The sequence below is a fragment of the Pipistrellus hanaki genome, assembly GCF_964339955.1.
Source record: "Pipistrellus hanaki genome assembly, chromosome: 19".
NCBI classification, from domain to species: Eukaryota; Metazoa; Chordata; class Mammalia; order Chiroptera; family Vespertilionidae; genus Pipistrellus; species Pipistrellus hanaki.
The window spans coordinates 10,757,662-10,777,308 of NC_140521.1; the positions used below are offsets into that span (position 1 = coordinate 10,757,662).

At 39.4% G+C, this 19,647-nt stretch overlaps 2 protein-coding genes and 1 long non-coding RNA gene across 10 annotated transcripts in view; 1 reads left to right on the top strand and 2 right to left on the bottom strand.

Annotated features, from left to right (window-relative positions):
• Positions 1–8,043, top strand: part of CCDC15 (coiled-coil domain containing 15) — a 38,274-nt gene extending 30,231 nt beyond the window's left edge. For 6 of the 8 annotated variants that reach the window (XM_084867561.1, XM_084867563.1, XM_084867559.1 and 3 more), the window contains 3 exons: positions 6,208–6,381; positions 6,477–6,625; positions 7,424–8,043. In XM_084867561.1, the coding sequence (XP_084723687.1) occupies positions 6,208–6,381; positions 6,477–6,625; positions 7,424–7,569 (469 nt within the window). In that variant the 3' untranslated portion in view covers positions 7,570–8,043. Of the gene's footprint in view, positions 1–4,624; positions 4,701–5,691; positions 5,822–6,207; positions 6,382–6,476; positions 6,626–7,423 lie in introns of those variants that run through there. The other 2 variants (XR_014793472.1, XM_084867564.1) reach the window with 2 other exon arrangements.
• The window catches only part of LOC311613558, a 475,229-nt gene that overhangs the window by 112,961 nt on the left and 342,621 nt on the right, over positions 1–19,647 (bottom strand). The gene's annotated exons all lie outside the window — the stretch shown is intronic.
• Positions 1–19,647, bottom strand: part of TMEM218 (transmembrane protein 218) — a 93,116-nt gene that overhangs the window by 15,622 nt on the left and 57,847 nt on the right. The gene's annotated exons all lie outside the window — the stretch shown is intronic.

The window sequence follows — 19,647 nt, forward strand, 5'->3', positions numbered from 1 at the left end:
CCCGGGGGATGTCCGACTAACAGCTTAGGCCTGCTCCCCACGGGCAGTCGAACATCCTTAGCACTGCCACAGAGGCTGGAGAGGCACCTGCCACCACTGCTCTGCTCACCAGCTGCGAGTTCGGCTTCTGGCTGAGCGGCACTCCCACTGTGGGAGCACACTGACCACCAGGGAGCAGCTTCTATGTTGAGCAGGATCAGGCTGAAACTGGCTCTCCAACATCCCCGGAAGGGTCTCGGATTGCAAGATGGCGCAGGCCAGACTGAGGGACCTCACTGGTGCATGATCTGGGCCAGGAAGGGATGCAGGAGTTTGTACAGCCTGGGAGGGACTGCGGGAGGGCTCCAGGGCATGTCTGGGCCACCCTGATCAGGAGCACATATAAGTGAAATCATATGGTATTTGTTTTTTTCTGACTTATTTCACTTATAATACCCTCTAGGTCTATTCATGCTGTTGCAAATGGTAAGATTTCATTCTTCTTTATGGCCAAGTAATACTCCATTGTATATATATGTACCACATCTTTATTCAGTTTCCTGTTGAACACTTAGGTTGTTTCCATATTTTGGCTATTGTGTATAAAATGTTCTTCATTGCCTTTTGTTACAGCCTTTGTTTTAAAGTCTGTTTTGTCTGACATAAGTATTGCTATTCCAGCTTTTGTTGTTGTTTCCATTTGTATGAAATATCTTTTTCTATACCTTTATTTTCAGTTTATGTTTGTCTTTCAATCTGAAGTGAAGTGGGTTTCTTGTAGACAGCATATATATGAGTCTTGTTTTGTTATCTATTCAGCTACCCCATGTCTTTTGATTGGAGTACTTAATCCATTTACAAGTAAAATGATTATTGATAGGTATATATTTATCGCCATTTTCTTTCTTTTTAAAAAATGTTTTTTATTTATTTCAGAGAGGAAGGGAGAGGAAAAGAGAGATAGAAACATCAATGATGAGAGAGAATCATTGATTGGCTGCCTCCTGCACGCTCCCTACTGGGGATCAAGCCCGCAAACCTGAGCCAAACTGTCTATGGCTATTGCCATTTTCTTGATAATTATGGCCCTTTTTTTTATTGTCTTAAAGAAGTCCATTTAACATTTCTGGTAATGCTGTTTTGGTGGCAATGAGCTTCTTTAGCTTTTCTTTTTCTAGGGCACTCTTGATGTCTCCTTTAATTCTAAATACTGGTAGTAGCCTTGCTAGGTAGAATAATCTTGGTTGTAGGTCCTTGCTTTTCATCTGTTTGAATATGTTGTGCTGGTTCCTGTGGTCTGCAACATTCCTGTTGAGAAATCAGCTGACAGTTTTATGGGACCTACCTTGTTTGCAATTTATTGCTTTTACTAGAAGTCTGACAATAGTTTCAGAATACCTTTAGCATACCAGCAAACTACAATAATTATATTCACATCAGTGCTTGGGAAAAAAAGCATATATTGACATATTGATTTCTGACCTAGTTTAATTTTTATTGTGTTTAAGTAAAAGATATGCAAGGGGCCTTAAAAGACACCAGAAAAGATTAAAACTGTGTTTATAAAATAATTATTTATAACAACTTTTTAATGTATCTTTGTCATTTTTTTCTTTTTTAATCCTCACCAGAGGATATTTGTCCATTGATTTCCAAATATAGTGGAAGGTGAGGGCGGAGGGTGGGGGGAGGGGGGGGGAGAGAGAAGAGAGAGAGAAAGAATTATGTTCATGAGAGAGATATATTGATTGTTGTCTTTTGCACACACCCTGACCGGTTTCGGGGATTGAACCACAATGCAGGTATGTGCTGTTGAACTGGAATCAAACTTGGGACCTTTCGGTCTGTGGGCCAACGCTCTGACCACTGAGCAGGGCATCTTTGTCATTTTTATTTGATGATCCTTTTGAAACTACTGTATGTCAATAGTTCTTAACCTGAGAATCTGACCAAAGCTATTGGTTCTTTTCCCAGAAAAATACCATTGAAATACTACGGTGGAAATGTCAAATTGGCAAGTAGTTAAATAGGTTTGGATTTTAGGGGGACAGTCCATGATGGAGCTGTAGCTTTATGAGTTACAGGTGGTAGTGGATGGTAACTGACAACAGGGATACAACAATAGCTATCCAGTGTGAATGAATCAAAATTATACCTTTTTTTTTTTCTTTTGTCAGATTGGCAAAAAACGTTTCTTGGTGTGCCTCAGAATTTTAGTAATGTGTTTATGTGTGCCATGAGATAAAAAAGGTTGAAAATTGCTGTGCTAAATGGATTAAATGACCTGTACGCCATTGATTTTAAGAGAGAGCTGGTTTAGTGGAACAATTCATAGATCTTAAAGCCATTTTGGAGTGGGTGAGGACACCAGGAAATAAAGACGGGGGATAAGTGGAGAGGCTGATTTCAGCATTTATAGTAACTGCCCTGTTATTAAGACCTAGGTGCCAATATTTGAAAAACAATAATTATATTGTTTTTCAAATATTGGTATAGGGAATAATTGGTATAGGGAATTATAAGTGACTTAGCTTTCCTATTGTCATTCACTTGGTTCTGTTTAAATTTTACCAATGAAAGCCTCAATTTCATTAATTATTTACAGAAACATATTTGCCTTTTTCATAAGGTAAGTAGTTGTTGAACTAAGCAAATATGAATGACCTCAAAATACTTTTCTTTACTGGCTCTCGGAATAAAATCTCTATGTTAGTAGATCCTGAGCCAAGAGCCCCTGTGATCTTTTAACTCTAGTACCCTTTTAGAGAGCAAGGCTACATATATTTTCAAGTCAGTTGTGAATGAGCATGTGCCTGTTTTGACCTTTCTCCCACATCACCTTTCTCACATTCCTAGGTCACTGCCTTATATGTCTTTACTTCTTAATCTAACAAAAGGAACACCTTAATTCCCCTGGAGTAATGGATAGCCCAAAGTTTTCAGTAGTCAATGATTTATTAAGAGTGTGAATTGATTTCATACTGCTGTTCAGAAAATAGTAACTCATTTGTTTCAAAGTAATTTTTAGAAACTAAAATTATCAGCATATGTTTATAAGTTCTAGTCCTGAGTTAGTCCTATTTCTTAACAAAAGTTCTTTACTTAGGTTTCTTATGAATCAATGAATTATTCATTTCCTCTCTACTTGTAGATGGTTTTAAAAATAAGTATAAAAATATTCAAGAAACTGCACATATTTAAAGTATAAACTCAGATTTTTGAAATATATATATATATATATATATATATATATATATATATATATATATATGAAACCACTACCATAGTCAAGATAGTGAAAATATCCATCATCTTCAAGGGTTTCCTCATGCCGTGGTAGCCCCTCTTTCCTGCCCCTCCCTAACCCCTTCTCCTCTGGACCACTGGTTTGCTTTAGGTCACTATAGATTAGTTTGCATTTTCTAGTTCATACAGTGTGTGTGTGTGTGTGTGTGTGTGTGTGTGTGTGTGTGTGTATGTGTATAAAAGGCTAATATGCAAAGTGTCACCTTGGGATTTCGACTGGGAGACCGGTTCGATTATTCACTATGATGTGCGCTGATCACAAAGGGGCGGCACAGAATGAAGGAAGGTCCCGGCCAGCAGCCGGAAGGCCTCAGTTGGCCCTGATCACTGGCCAGGCCTAGGGACCCTTCCCATGCACAAATTTCATGCACCGGACCTCTAGTATGTGTGTGTGTACACACACACACACACACACACACACACATACACACACACACACTCTTGTGCCCAGCATTATTATTTTGAGATTCATCCTTATTGTGTGTATAGAGTTCATTCCCTTTTGCTATTGAATAGTATTCTATTGTATGGATATATCACAATTTGTTTATTCATTTATGGGTTGATGGACATTTGAGTTATTTCCAGTTATTTGCTATTACAAATAAATAGTCATGTACAAGTCTTTCAAAATATGCTACCTTGCCGAAACCGGTTTGGCTCAGTGATAGAGCGTCGGCCTGTGGACTGAAAGGTCCCAGGTTCGATTCCGGTCAGGGGCATGTACATTGGTTGCGGGCACATCCCCGGTAGGGGGTGTGCAAGAGGCAGCTGGTTGATGTTTCTCTCTCATCGACGTTTCTAGCTCTCTATCTCTCTCTCCCTTCCTCTCTGTAAAAAATCAATAAAATATATTTTAAAAAAATGCTACCTTTTCTTTTGGGCAAATACCTAGGAATGCAAAGCCTGATCATATGATAGGTATAAATTAATTTTTTTAAAAGAAACTGTCAAACTGTTTTTTCAAAGTGGTTATACCATTTTATATTACCATCAGCAGTGTAAGTTTCCTTACATCTTCACCAATACTTCATATGGTCTGTCCTTTTTATTTTAGCCATTTGAATATAGGTGTGTAGTGGTATCTTATTATGGCTTAATTTGCATTTTCCGAATGACTAAAGTTCTTGACCATCTTTTTAAATGTATATTGTTTTTTGTTGAAATTTCTGTTCAAATCTAAATTTTTAAATTAGTTGTCTTATTGTTGAGTTTTAAGAGCTTTTAAATTAATTCAGATATAAGTCCTTTAGCCAATATATGCTTTGCAAAAATTTTCTCCCAATCTGTAACGTGTCTTTTCGTTAAGAAAAAAAAAAAGTGTTTTTATTGATTTCAGAGAAAGGGAGAGAGAGAAGAATATTGATTGGCTTCCTCCTGCATGCCCCCTCCTGGAGATTGAGCCCACAACCCAGGTACATGCCCTGACTGGGAATCAAACTGGCAACCACCTGGTTTATGGGACAACGCTCAACCAACTGAGCCACACTGGCCAGGCTTCAGTGTATTTTTCATCTAAAAAATTATAGTCTTATTAAGATGCTTGATTTCATTTTTTCCATATCTTAATTTTTGAACATATAGAATATAGTTATAATAAATAACTTTTAATATTCTGATGTGCTAATTCTAATAACTGTCGGTTCTACATTGGCTTTGATTGCTTGATTATGCTCTTCATTATGAGTTGTGATTTCCTTCTTTTTAGCATGCTGGGTAATCTTTGATTAGACGTCCATCATTATGACTTTTACTTTGTTGGTTGCTGGATATCTTTATATTCTTATGAATTTCCCTGAGCTTTGTTTTCAGAGGCAGTTAAGTTATCTTGGGGCTTTGCTTTTACAGTTTGTTAGGTGTGTTTGGAGCAGTGCTCGGTCTAGGACTAATTATTATTCCCCCCAACTGACATAGTAGATCGTCCTGAAAACTACCCAGTGCCGTGTGCATGATGAGTTTTTTAAGTCTGACTGGTGGAACGAGGCACTGTTCCCTGATGTCCTTTTAGATGGCTCTGTCCCTCACTCAGGCCTTTCCTCACATGCACGCACAGTGCTCTGCTGGGTGTTAGAAGGAGCCCCTCTGTAGGTCTCTGAGTCCTCTCTCTGAGCAGCTCTCTCCTTTCTGGTATTCTGTCTTGTGAACTCTGGTTGCCTGTGTGTCCCTGCACTTTCACCTTCATCTCCTCAGCTCAGGGAATCCACTAGGCTCTGCCTCAACTGCTCTGGCCTGTACTGCTGCCTAGAAACTACAGCCAGTAAGCTCGGGCAGTTACTGGGCTCACCTCATCTGTCAAGGATCATTGCCTGATGTCCAGAATTTTGAAAACAATATTTTTTTTGTGTGTATTTTGTCTGGTTGTTTAGTTAGTTGGCTGGTTTGTTTGTTTGTTTGTTTATGTACTAGAGGCCTGATGCAGGAAATTGGTTTAAGGGGCTCCGCCACGAGGCCACCTCCTCTGCCTCAGTCCTGCCTGCCGCCACCTTGGCCCTGGCAGCCCCAGCTTCGTCCGGAAGGTCGACCAGAAGGATATCCAGTAATTAGCCCATTATGCTTTTGTTACTATAGGTTTGGTTGTGTAGGGTGGTAGGGAACGTCTGATTTCTGGACCCTGTTACTCCATTTTTGCCAAAAATAGAAGTCCTGTCTACTTGTAGTTTTGATCTCAGAAAGCTCTTGTACTTGGATTCTTATAGACAAATTCTTGATAGTAACCTCTCATTTCCATTTGAGAGGCTCTCTCTATATACATGAGCTGTAGGATAAACTCATATGAACCAGCTGGAGTTTTGGAAGCTGTTCCAAACTGATTTTCTGACTCCCTTAATTCTGGGAATTTCCTGAGTTATTTGGACCTAGAAGCTCATTCTAAATAACGATTTTAAAAAAAAATTCCTAAACGTGTTATGATTTTATTCTCAGAATTAAGAGAAAGAAAGAGCAGCAACGTTATGCTGAAGAGCAGAGGCTATTAAGAAGGAACTTTCAAGAAGAGCCATATTCAGGGGAGATGAGCGAAATGTTAGCGCAGCTACAGCTCGAGGAAATGAAAGAAGCCAGAGAAAAACAGCAACGAAGAGAAAGGGAATACCAAAGGTACTTCCAGTTTTTTTGCATGAAATTCTGGATCTAGAGGGGACTTATGCTCATTCTCTTTCTAGTGGGTCACTGATCAGACTGTGTTTCTATAGGTATCTAGAAGCTTTAAGGGTCCAGATCCGAGAGAAAATGCAGCTTTATAATATTACTTTACCTCCACTATGTGGCTGTGGTCCTGACTTTTGGGATGCTCACCCTAATACCTGTGCCAACAATTGTATTTTCTATAAAAACCACAGAGGTAAGTCTCTTCAAGGAATGATTATGACCTGTAGCAATTTTTTAAAAGTAGTGATTATAGTAATTTAGCATTTATTGAGTGCTTACTATAAGCCAGAGGCTGTTACAACCCTTTACAAAACAACCCCGAGGCAATAGAAATAAGTGATAGTGAGTTCTATTTCTCTTTGAGATCTGTTATCATCCTGTGTTTCTATTTCATCATTGATGTTTCTATTTCTCTTTCCCTCTCCCTTCCTCTCTGAGATCAATAAAAATAAAACCTTACAGATCTGATGATGCAATTCTCCTATTCTCAAATCTCTGGGTTTTTACAGTACAAAATGCCCAGCCTATTTGGTATATTTTCTCTCTGGCCCCACACAAGACTCTCTAGCCTTATCACACTTGCTATTGTCACACACCAATACATGTCACATTTTTTGCTATACCTTTGAGACCTCACACGTGGATTCCCTGCCTAAAATGCCTTCTTTCCTTTACTCTTATTAACCTTCAGACCATCTGAAATGTCCACTCTCAGATAGTTTAATTCATTCCAAACTTCATTATGTGATGACATCTTGTGTGTGTCTCTGGGTTGGCAGTATTGCACTGCCATTATTTTTGTCCATCCTCTCCATTATCTTTTCTATCCTCATGGAGAGTTTGGCTTGTAGTAAGTACTCAATAAATATTTACTCAATCGGTAAAGTTAATACCTATGAGACTGGGCGGAGAAGCAGTAGTAATAGGAAAGAGGTTGGGAGAGCTGTTTAAAATGTGACTTCATTCATCAATGTTCAACCTTTATTTGCAGCATATACCCGGGCATTGTATTCAGTCATCAATTCCTGTGATACTCCTAGGTGGACCTTGAGTCTTCGAGCTGCCATTCATAATTTTGCTTCTGCATACAGACGGACTTTGAAATATGTATATTTAGAATCTGAAATCAACTGTTAGTATTTCAGCCTTCAACTTAAAATCAACTCTCTGAGAGATGGTTTGGGAAAAACTGTTGAAGTGTTAACCTGGAAAGGAAGACTGTCCTGTGTAACAACAGTCTCTACAATTATATTGGAACCATGGTTTCCGTCTCCATCTTGGGACCGTGATGGATAGTCGACTTCCACACTTGTCTCTTTGCCGTGAACCATGTGGAGTCTTATTGTTTTAAAAACCATCCATCAGACCAGTGAGGTTTATCTTACTTTGCTTTGTTTCGATCTGAAGAGATCATGAGAAATTTTGGAGATTATCTTGTTTATTGTCTTTCTAAAACTGTATCTTTGAGTCTTAACAGAATTGGAAGTGTCTGGATGAAGCAGAAAAGAAAGATGATGAAATGAGTTTCCGAGCATCAGTGGCCATCTATAGATTCCTGCCGCTTTTTCTAGTTGTGTATATAACAATTAGAGATAAAAAGGATTTGAATTTTATGCACTTTTTTTCTAAAAATTTCTTTTGGGGGGAGGGTTGGTGTGTGTGTGTGTGTGTGTGTGTTTTTAACTTATTACCTCTTTCCCCATTCAGTGAGTTGGGCATAAACCTTTTTAATTTTATAATTTTTATTGCCAAAAAAGGGAAAATAAACCCTCTGTCTTTTGAGCATCTTCTTTGTGAAATAATTGTGAGTGACATTTCAAAAGTGAGTCTGAAGTCAAAGTGAGTAAAATCCTGCCTCAGTTCCCAATCTTTTAAAAATGTGGTGAATGGCATACCTACAGAACAGATGAAATAAAAATTCCTATAGTTAGTATTAATTTGTTATTTTTTTATAGTGCTTTTTAACATAAAATATGAAAAGGTTTAATATTGTGAATTAAAGCATACTGGCAGTTTCTTTTTCATACTTTCTCTAATGAACATTGTTGAGCATTTAGGTTATGTCTCAAAAACACCTAAACATCTAGCCAGGTCATGGAAAATAAGGATCAAAGTGATCTTTGTGACAAAATTTATTGGTTATTTAACTAGATTCATTGTCCAGTTCAGTCAAAATCCTTAAATAACTATATCCTTGATTCAGCCTTTATAACAGCTTTATTGAGATATAATTCATATGCCATATGATTTACCCGTCTGCAGTATACAATTCAGTGGTTTTAAGTATATTCTGTCAAATTTTAGAACACTTTCGTCACCCTAAGGCGATGCCTCCATGATCCAGCAATCCCACTTCTGGATCTATATCCAAAAGAATTGAAAACAGGATCTTGAAGAGAGATTTGCACGCCCATGTTCATTGCAGCACGAATTCGCAATAGCCAAGAAGTGGAAGTAACACAAATATCCATCTGCAGATGAGTGGATACACAGAACGTGGTATAGACATAAAATGGAATACTGTATTCTTCAGCCTTAAAAAAGAAGGAAACCCTGTCACATGCTGTAATATGAATGAGCTTTAAGGAACCATAATCTTCTAAGTGAAGTAAGCAATCACAAAAAGACAGATACTGTCTGATTACATTTATATGAGGCACCAAGAGTGCTCCAGTTTACATAGAGACAAAGTTTAGAATGGTCATACCCAGGAGCTGGTGGGAGGGAAATGGGAAGCTGTCTAATGGGCAGTTTCAATTTTGCAAGATGAATAAGTCCTGGAGATCTGTTTCACAACTATGTTTTGATTAGGAAGTAAGGCAAGGGGTTTTTATGAGGAAGGGAAGGGGAACAATTATGTTAATAGAAGGAAAGGATTTCAGTGGGTGTTAATAAGCTAAGAAATTGCTAAAGGTGCCAATAAGCTACCATAGTAGTGATAATTCTGAAGAATGTTTCTAATTTTCAGTTCAGTAGTCATAACAACTAGGAACAACTGTAAACCTACTTTTGCCCCACCCTGTACAGCCAGAAGGGGAATTGCTGGGTTTTAAGACAGTTCAATGTTTTACCTTTTTAAGGAACCTCTTTATTGTTTTTCATAGTGGCTACACCAGCCTACATTCCCACCAGCAGTGCACAAAGGTTCCCTTTTCTCCACATCTTTGCCAACACTTGCTTATTGATTTATAGATGACTAGAAGCCCGTTGCAGGAAGATTCCTGCAAGAATAGGGCTTCATGCAGCCTCAGCAGAAGCCTGCCGAGGCGGGCTTTTCTCCTGCTGCCATCCCCCACAGCAGCCGCTGCCTCCTCCTGACACCCTGTCCTTCTTTCCGCTTTCCCTCCCTCTTCCTTGTACACTGTCTCCAGTCTCTGCTCAGCGCCTGCATATGCAAATTAACTGCCATCTTTGTTGGGTTAATTTGCATAGTCTGATTGGCTGGTGGTCATAGTGAAGTGATGGTCAATTTGCATGTTTCTCCTTTATTAGTGTAGATACCCATTCTGACAGGTATGAGGGGATATCTCATTGTGGTTTTACTTAGCATTTCCCTGATGATTAGTGACCTTGAGCATCTTTTCATGTAGTTATTGGCCATCTGTCTGTCCTCTTTGGAGAAATGTCTATTCAATTTCTCTGCTCATTTTTTAATTGTATTTTTGTGTTGATTTTTTTGTAAGTTTTGGATATAAACCCCTAATTCAGGGGTCTTCAAACTTTTTAAAGTGGGGGCCAGATCTCGGTCCCTCAGAGAGCTGGAGGGCCGGACTATATGAACTACTAATCCCTACTGTAACACCTTGGCTGCGCTCACTGCCCAAAAAACCTGGAGGACAGGATCAGACTCCCCTGGGGGCTGCATGTGGCCCGCGGGCCATAGTTTGAAGACCCCTGCCCTAATTGGATGTATCATTGTCAAATATCTCCTTCCATTCAGTAGGCTTTCTTTACGTTTTGTTGATGGTTTCCTTTGCTGTGCAAGGTTTTTAGTTTGATGTAGTCTCATTTGTTTATTTTTTTTCTTTTGTTTCTTGCCCAAGGAGATATATCAAGAAGACATTACTGAGAGAAATGTCTGATATTTAACTGTTTATGTTTTCTTTAAGGAGTGTTATGCTGTCTAGTCTTACATTTAAGTCTTTAATCCATTTTGAGTTTATTCTTGTATACATTATTAGAAGGTGGTCTAGTTTCTTTCTTTTTTGCCTATATCTATTCAATTTTCTCAATGCCATTTATTGAATAGACTGTCTTTACCCTATTGTAAGTTCTTCCCTTCTTTGTCAAATAGTAATTGACCATAAAGGCGTGGGTTTATTTCTGAGCTCTCTATTCAGTTCCATTTATCCCTATATCTGTTTTTATGCCAGTACCATGCTGTTTTTGAATACTGGATCCTTGTAGTATAATTTGATATCAGGTAGTGTGATACCTCCAACTTTGTTCTTTCTCAAGATTGTTGTGGCTATTCATATTTTTGGTTTCACATAAATTTTGGATTATTTGTTCTAGTTCTGTGAAAAAGGCTATTGACATTTTGATAGGAATTACATTGAATGTGTAGATTGCTTTGGGTAGTATGGACATTTTAATGATGCTAACACTTCCATTTATTTTTTTCAGTTTCTTTAGTATCTTATATTTTTTCAAGTATAATCTTTTACTTCCATGGTTAAATTTATTAGCAGGTAGTTTTATTTTATTGGTGCATTTGTAAATGGAGTTGTTTTCTTAGGTTCCCTTTCTAGTAGTTCATTATTAGTGTTTAAAAATGCAATTGATTTTTGAATATTTATCTTGTATCCTGCTACTTTACATAATTCATCAATTAGTTCTAGTAATCTTTTGGTGGAATCCTTAGGGTTTTCTATACATAGTATCATGTCATCTGCCAAAAAATGACAGTGTTACTTCTTTCTTTCTAATTTGGAGGACTTTTTTTTTTAATTCTTCTTGTCTGATTGCTGTGGCTAGGTCTTCCCGTACCGTGCTGAATAAGAGTGGTGTAACTGGGCATTCCTGTCTGGTTCCTGATCTTCAAGGAAATGTTTTAAGATTTTGACGAATGGGTATAATGTCAGCTGTGGGTTGTTATATATGGCCTTTATTATATGGAGTTGTACTCCTCCTATTCCCATTTTGTTGAGAGTTTTTATCATAAATGGGTGCTGGATTATGTCACTAGATACTTTTCCTGCATCTATTGCTGTGATCATAGGATTTTTTTTTAATCCTCACTTGAGGATTTTTTTTTTTTTTAATCAAATTTTCCATTGACTTTAGAGGGAGTGGAAGAGATAGGGAAAGACAGAAAGAAATATTAATGTGAAAAAAACACATTAATTGGTTGCCTCCTGCACATACCATTACCAGGGTCTGGGCTGGGGAGGAGCCTGCAACCAAGGAACATGCCCTTGGCAGAAATTGAACATAGGGCCCTTCAGTCGCAAGCCAACGCTCTATCCACTGAGCCAAACCGTCTAGGGCTGATCATATGATTTTTAGCCTTCATTTTGTTTATGTGGTCTGTTTATGTTAATTGATTTGTAGATATTGCATCAATCTTACATCCCAGGAATAAATCTTACTTGATCATGGTGTAATGTTTTGCTGAATGTAGTTTGCTAATATTTTGTTGAGAAATTTTGCATCTGTTGGACTATAATTTTCTCTTAGTGTCTTTATCTGGTTTTATAATTCAGATAATGCCGGCCTTGTAAAGAGAGCTTGGGAGCCCTGGCTGGTGTAGCTCAGATGGTTGGGCGTCATCCCGTTCACCAAAAGGTTGCCAGTTTGATTCCCAGTCAGGGCACATGCCCAGGTTGTGCGGCGTGTGGTATGTAGCCGGTCACTGTTTCTCTCCCTTCCTCTCTCTTTCTAAAAATCTAGTGATAGGTTTTACTGTGGAGAGTGTGGTAAGAGTGGGACAAGTTCATTCAGACTTTAGCATGATCTTGTCCGAGTAGATGTAAGTTCAGGAAGTCACAGTGGAGTAGGAGGGCAGAACAGAAGAACTGAGCAAAGTATGGGCAGACGTCCAGTAAGAGGGAACATAACTCCAGAAAAGCATGGCTGTGCTGTTCCCCAGAGGGACTTATTCAACTTCCAGGATCCAGGCTAGGAGGTGGAACATACATGTGATAGAAGTAATGTCAGCATGTGGTGGTGGTAGAGGATATTCATGTACTAGTTTTCCTGCAACAACAAAAATGAGAAAGCTGATGCATAACATATTTTCCTGCACAGTCCAACCCAAACAGCTTGCACAAATTGCTCTAATTTAGTCAAGTCTGTCCTTTCCTTGCATTGTTCCTGTTTATTACTTAATTGCCCAGGCCTCACCCTTGCCTTTTATGATGGGCAGGAATAAGATTGCCAACTTTAATTTCTGAAGAGAGAAGGAGAGAGAGAGAGAGAGGAAAAACATCCATGTACCCTGACTAGGGATCAAACCTACAATCTTTTGGTGCATGGGGCAACGCTCCAACCAACTGAACCACACTGGGCAGGGTAATTGCCAAGTTTTTTTTACTACCCACTGGGTGAAGAGTCTAGAAACTGCTGCTTTTATTTCTTCTAACCATGTAAGATGTGATAAAGGAGATGGCAGTTATTACTTTTCTGTGTTTATTTATATGGATTCTGATTTTGGAAGCAAAATATTTCTTTTCATTTTCCTCTAAGTGTAGTGAAAATAGTTTATTTTCTTTGTGTCCCATTTTGGGTATTTTTTTCATGCTTCTCAGGAAGAAAAGATTTGGAAGATTGGAAATATTATCGAGGATAAGATCAAACGTGTTCCTGGCATGTTAGGCCCGTTCTTCTGGGTGAAAGACTTTGAATATGTTGACTTAGATTTTTAAAGCTCTCTTGAAGTATAAATGAATGGTCTGTCTCTGGTCTTGTTCTCAGTATTATTGATCACTATTAGAGAGGTATGCCAAGGAGAAGTCAAATTGATCCCTTTCGATTAAGACAGTTTGGTGTTGCATGGCCTGGGTCATCATTCCTTCCAGGCTCCCAAGATGAGATCATCCTTGGTCGAAGTTAACACTCAACGCTTGCCTTAGGTTCCTTCTTCACCCCCCAACACACACACAACAATCATTAATGGATGAAACAATTAGACATTGTCATCATCTGAACCCACATCCACCCTTACATCACTGAAAGTGAGAGAAGCAGGCATTGTGCTTCCTTTTACAAAAAATTTAAAAAGCATAACTAACAAACACGAGGACATTGTGCCTCCTGATGTTACACAGTATGAAGTATACAGTGTCTTCTAAGAGGTGGTTTTGTCCCTCCAAAAGTTGAAACTCAATATTATCAAAGCTTTTAGCAGTTTTCATTGGGTTCTGGGACAAAACTAAGTCTCACTGCCCATTGTATGTAATAAACTAACTTCTAGTCATTTATTTTTTAAATATTTTTCTTTATTGATTTCAGAGAGAAAGGAGAGGGATAGAGAGATAGAAACGTCAGTGATGAGAGAGAATCATTGATCAGCTGCCTCTTGCACATCCCCTACTGGGGATCAAGCCCACAACCTGGGCATGTACCATTGGCCAGGATCAAACCTAGGACCCTTCAGCCTGTAGGCCGACAATATCCACTGAGCCAAACCGGCTAGGGCTAACTTCTAGTCATTTAGAATAGAATGGTACTGGTTAAGTACCATACTTGGGAGAATTGAGGAAATTGTCATTCAAATAATTTCCTCTGTTCTCTGGTTTAGATGAAAATAATATGTAAAGAGAAAAGCCATGAGGATCTCATTTATAGGAATAGGGAGAGAAAAACAAATTATACCTCAAGAAAGCAGATCTTAAGAGAATGTGTCATTTTATAGGAAAACTGATCCAAGTTCTTCAAGTTAATGGCTTGAATTTTAAAAATGGGTGGATTTATGGCTAAGTTGACATAGGTAAATGTGGTACTCACTTTTCCCCACAATCACATCAGAATTACAACTAAACTACACAACAACCGTCATTCTGAACCACCCCAAATCAAGCTGAATGGAAGTCCTACAACTACAAATTAATGAAGTCACATCAAACCTGGAAGGAGGGGTGAAGGCGTGAAAAGGCTGATCTGATACCCAGGTTGGTGGGTAAAAATTGGGAGGGATATCTCAGCAGTGGAGATTCCCCATGAGGAGCGAGGGGGTCCTGGGCCCACATGAGGTTCCCCAGCTCAGGTTCCAGTGCCAGGAAGAAAAGTCTCCATAATTTCTGGCTATAAAAACCAGCAAGGATTGAAGTTGAGGGAGGCTGAGACTGTGGGAGTGCCAGGCAGTTCCTCTTAAAGGGCCCGCACACGGTCTTACTCAGAAGTACTTCCTCTGAGCTCCATGCAGGGGCAGCAACTTGAAAGGCATCAGAGGCATACAGGGAGGAAGTATATTATTTGGCATCAGGGTGAAAGCTGGCGGGACAGCATTCTCCTAGACAGAAGTGCTGGCAGAAGCCATTGTTCCTTTGATGAGCCCTTCCCTCACAAAGCAGTCAGGCACCACATCTGAAACTCCATCATCCTGGATCACAATGTTTGCTCCACCCTGGTGATTCCCCGAGGCCCCACCCCACCCAACTTTCAGGCCCACACAAACTATTTCCAGTGGCCTCGCCATAGAGATGGCCTGTCTTGGCTCATGCTTCAAATTTTTTTTAAAGGGGGAGAATCAAGGGAAGACAGTTCCTAGTTGCCAAATGGATGGGTATACCATTTAAATTGCAAATTAGAACGCCTTTTGTTGCTCAACCAGAGGGCGAGATGATGCCTACATTTGAATTCTTCTGGCTACAAACAGGTAGGTACCCTCATCCAACAGGACCCACTCACTTCATCGGATTGCCAAGATTGAGTAATGGATGGTTCAGCCGGGGGAAGGACATGCCTTACCCCGTTTTCCCAGGTGGGCACTCTGTTTTCACCAAGGAGTTGAAAGCAATTGCCAGAGAGCTGATAAGCACATTTTTATCTGTCACTCATGAGGACTTTATATCCCACACATAAAACTTGATTGTTATACAGCTTGGTCTTTTTGGGTTCAGGGTCAGGGAGACTTTTTTCATATAAGGTAACTCCTTTTTCTTACCATACAAGTAACTAGTAGATAAAGGGGGACCAGAAAGAGCTGAGATTTGACTACACAGACAAATGCAAGGAGCAGGAAGGGGACGTGCAAGAGGCAGCTGATCAATGACTCATTGATGTTTCTAACTATCTCTCTCCCTTCCTCTCTGTAAAAAAATCAAATATATATATATATATATATATATATATATATATATATATATATATATATATATTTAAAGAGAGTTTGCAGTGGAGTTGGAGCTTGAACCAACACCACAGGAGTCAGTAGTTTATCTAGGCATAGGTCTCTGAAGACTATGGATGGGTTTGTTGTTAGTAGACTCACATTGAGTGCCTCACACTATAGTGTCTGTAGTAAAAGCGTAGTAAGTATGACTTTCATGTAGTGGCTTAGGCTGGGAAATCCATTCGTGAAGGAATATAATCTGATGCAGGTCAGCAGTGATAGCTGGAGACTTAGTAAGTGCTTTGCTAAACATGTGTTTTTCTACCTATTACATTTTCTGAACCCCTTTCTCTCTCATCTTTGTTTTTATCTCTCTATCCCTCTCCCTTCCTCTCTGTCTCAAATCAATAAAAAAAATTTTTTTAAAAAAACCTACCTGATTTCTCTCAATCACAAGCAATAATTCTTCTTGGCCAACCTTAGTACACTCCTTGTAACTCTATGTAGCACATATTTTTTTCTGCCTTACATGATAATTGTTTATGTATGTTAAAAGATAATTTTCCTAAAAAGGTAAAATCATGACTCTCATACAGATATCAAGTGAACATGTGTTAAAGACTTTTTAACTCATTAGGGAAATAAACAGATGCTATAACTGGTTCTAAAAAAAATGGAAAAGGAAAAAAAATTCATATGGATAAAAGAATGTTGAAAGTCCAAATGGACACAAAACTGATCTTTTCCATAGTTATTTACAATTTGAAGAATTGTAACTTAGATCAACTATGGGCTAAAATCAGGGAACTTAGAGGGGACTCCTTTGGATAATGCATCATTTCCCACTGAAACATAAAATATTTTCTATAGCCTTTCTTGTTTTGATAAAAAATAGTTTCAAAGAAAGATAATTCTTTTTTAAAAATATACTTTTTATTAATTTAGGAGAGGAAGGGAGAGGGAAAGATAGAAACATCAATGATGGGAGAGAATCATTGATTGGCTGCCTCCTGCACGCCTCCTACTGGGATGAGCCCAGGCATGTGTCTTTGACCACAGTCGAACCTGGGACCCTTCAGTCCACAGGCTGATACTCTATCCACTGAGCCAAACCGGCTATGGCAAAGAAAGATAATTCTTAGTCACAAACTAAGTCTGGTCTCATTAGATTGGATCAGATTATAAAGGTGAATATATAGGTCTTCTTAACTTTGTGTTGCTAGGAATTTTCCTAAGAATCTCAGATTTGACTTTTTAAATACTTGTTAATTAACCAAGCTGGGTATTTATTTATAGCTCATCTATTTGCAACCTGATTGAATTTTTAAATTTTGAGGCTTGTGTGAGCATCTTAAATCTCATTCTATGCAATAAATAGACAAGGTCTTGATTAGACTTGAAGGACTTAATAAGGCAGCACAGGATTTGGAAGAAGCTGATGAGTTTTCTGTTTGTTTTTTCTAGAGATGCCTGGGCATCCCCTTCCCCTCAACTGAAGCTCTGGCATCAGAAACTGGGAGGAACCCCTCCAGGGTTAGTGGGAAGGAACAAAAGGTTCAGAAACAATGCTCAGTCAATAGAAATGACTACAGCTCAGGTTGGCATAAAGGGGAGTGTTTAGATAATGTTTAGGTCTGAACGAGGGAGACTTGGGCCTGAGAGTGAGATTTCTCAGAAGGTTGTTCTAGGATCAGAACCCTCTTTCCCAGGGGTTTCAATCTTGGACTTGATTTCTGCATCTTGTAGCCTATTCTTCATGAATGCCAACAGTGGACTAGGAGCTAGTCCTAAGGAATTTTGTGGGGAAATTCTAGGATAAAGGTAGTGCTGGGCCAAAGGAGATGTAGGAGTTTCTAGATCAGCACCGGCCTTTGTTGCCACAGACATCCAGGGGTAGCAGCACTACATCCAGTTCTTACCCTGTGGCACTGGGTTGTTTTTCAGACCTTAGTCTTCCTAGTAAAAGTCTCCTCCTAAAGACCTTTCAGTCCTTGCCTGTGGAAGAAAAACATCATAGGTCTTTGAAGTCACGTGCTTCTGGTTTCCAAACCCAGTTTTCAACTTTCATTTGTCCAACCTGTTCTCCCTGTTTTATTGCTCTTGCTTCACAAAGTTACAATAAAAATGTATTCCCAATTATAGGCACAAAACAGCGTCAGTGTAAGGCAGGTGGGCGGTCCCGAAGTTACCCTAGGGGCTGAGAAGGAAGCTGATTGCCCTTGGGAAGAAAGCTGGCATCTCATCCAGCCACCATCACTGTGTGGCTCGTGTACCAGTCCTCCTCTAGAAGCCTCGTCTGAGGAAAGAGGGTTCTCTCTCCTCGCCATCCAGAGGTGGAGAGGAAGCTAAGTAAGAATAACTTGGAAGCCAGGGAGTATCCTGAAATCTGCTCTGATGAGGGCGAGTTCGTTGTTAACTGGAGTTAACAAGGACAGCTGACCAGGCTCTCAAGGGAAAGGATTTCTATTTAAAAGGCAAGACCCCCCACCCCCCCACTTCTAGAATTAGCACACTGAGAAGTACGAGAAGAAATGGAAAAGTTGACAAAGGGCCTGGCTGCGTGGCTCAGTGGTTGAACATTGGCCTAGGAACCAGGAGGTCACGGTTCAATTCCTGGTCAGCGCATATGCCCTGGTTGGGTTGTGGCTCAGTAGGGGGTGTGCAGGAGGCAGCCAATCAATGGTTCTCTCTCATCATTGATGTTTCCATATCTCTCTCCCTTCTTCTCTGAAATCAATTAAAAAAATTTTTTGAAAGGTGACAAAGGGCTGCTTTGCCCCCACTCTTTACAAAAATTTTTATGGAAGAATTATAAATCTACAGGAAGTTGCAAAAAATAGTTCAGATAGGTCCAGTATACCAAGTTGACCTTGGTACAATATGTACATGCAGTTCTATGTGTGATATTTTCCCACATGTGTTGATTCTGTAAACACCATCACAACTGAGAGACAAAGCTAACCCATCACCACAAATGTTTCCCTGATGGTACCCTATACAGCAGTGATGTCCAACCTTTATCATCCCATAGCACATAAACTACTAAGATTCTGCAGCACCCCAAAAATTAAATTTGTTGCTGATCTGACAAGAAATAGTATAATTTTGGTTGATTTACAAAAAGAATGATAATAGTAAATTACCCTTTTTACTTCAAAGTGACTTTAAAAAAAATCATGCCGAAACCGGTTTGACTTAGTGGATAGAGCGTTGGTCTACAGTAGGGGTGTCGAACTCAATCAGAGAAGGGGCCAAAATCTAAAATCCAGCCTAAATCGCGGGCCGAATGGTTTACTGAACAGTCATAAACTGACAATGTCATAAACTGACAGCTGAGTGCAGTGATGACAGCGCGGTGCGGGCCACATTGCAAGGCCTGGCGGGCTGGATTTGGCCTGCGGGCCTTGTGTTTGACACATGTGGTCTACAGACTGAAACGTCCTTGGTTCGATTTCAGTCAAGGTCATGTACCTTTGTTGCGGGCACATCCCCAGTTCGGGGGTGTGCAAGAGGCAGCTGATCGATGTTTCTCTCTCCTCGATGTTTCTAACTCTCTATTCCTCTCTCTTCCTCTCTGTAAAAAATCAATAAAAAATATATATTTTTAAAATCAGATGCTACCCTTATATATAAGGATTTCTGGTACCAAGAATTAACCAATCACATGCAACCTCATTATAGGACATGACCAATAAGATGCAACTCTATTATCTGACCTATTTAATGGTTCAATACAGGGCATTCACACTCGATGGCTATCGCTGTCTTGGCTGTTGTTGTTTTTTAATGCGACAATCTAAGAGAAAGGAGGCCAGTGTCCCTGACTAAATAGTCAGGTATTGCATGTTTTAAATATTCTTGCAGCACACCAATGGAAAATCGCTGCTTTAGAGTCATACCACACTCCTCCCCATCTTTTTGCCATCTCTATAATTTTGTCA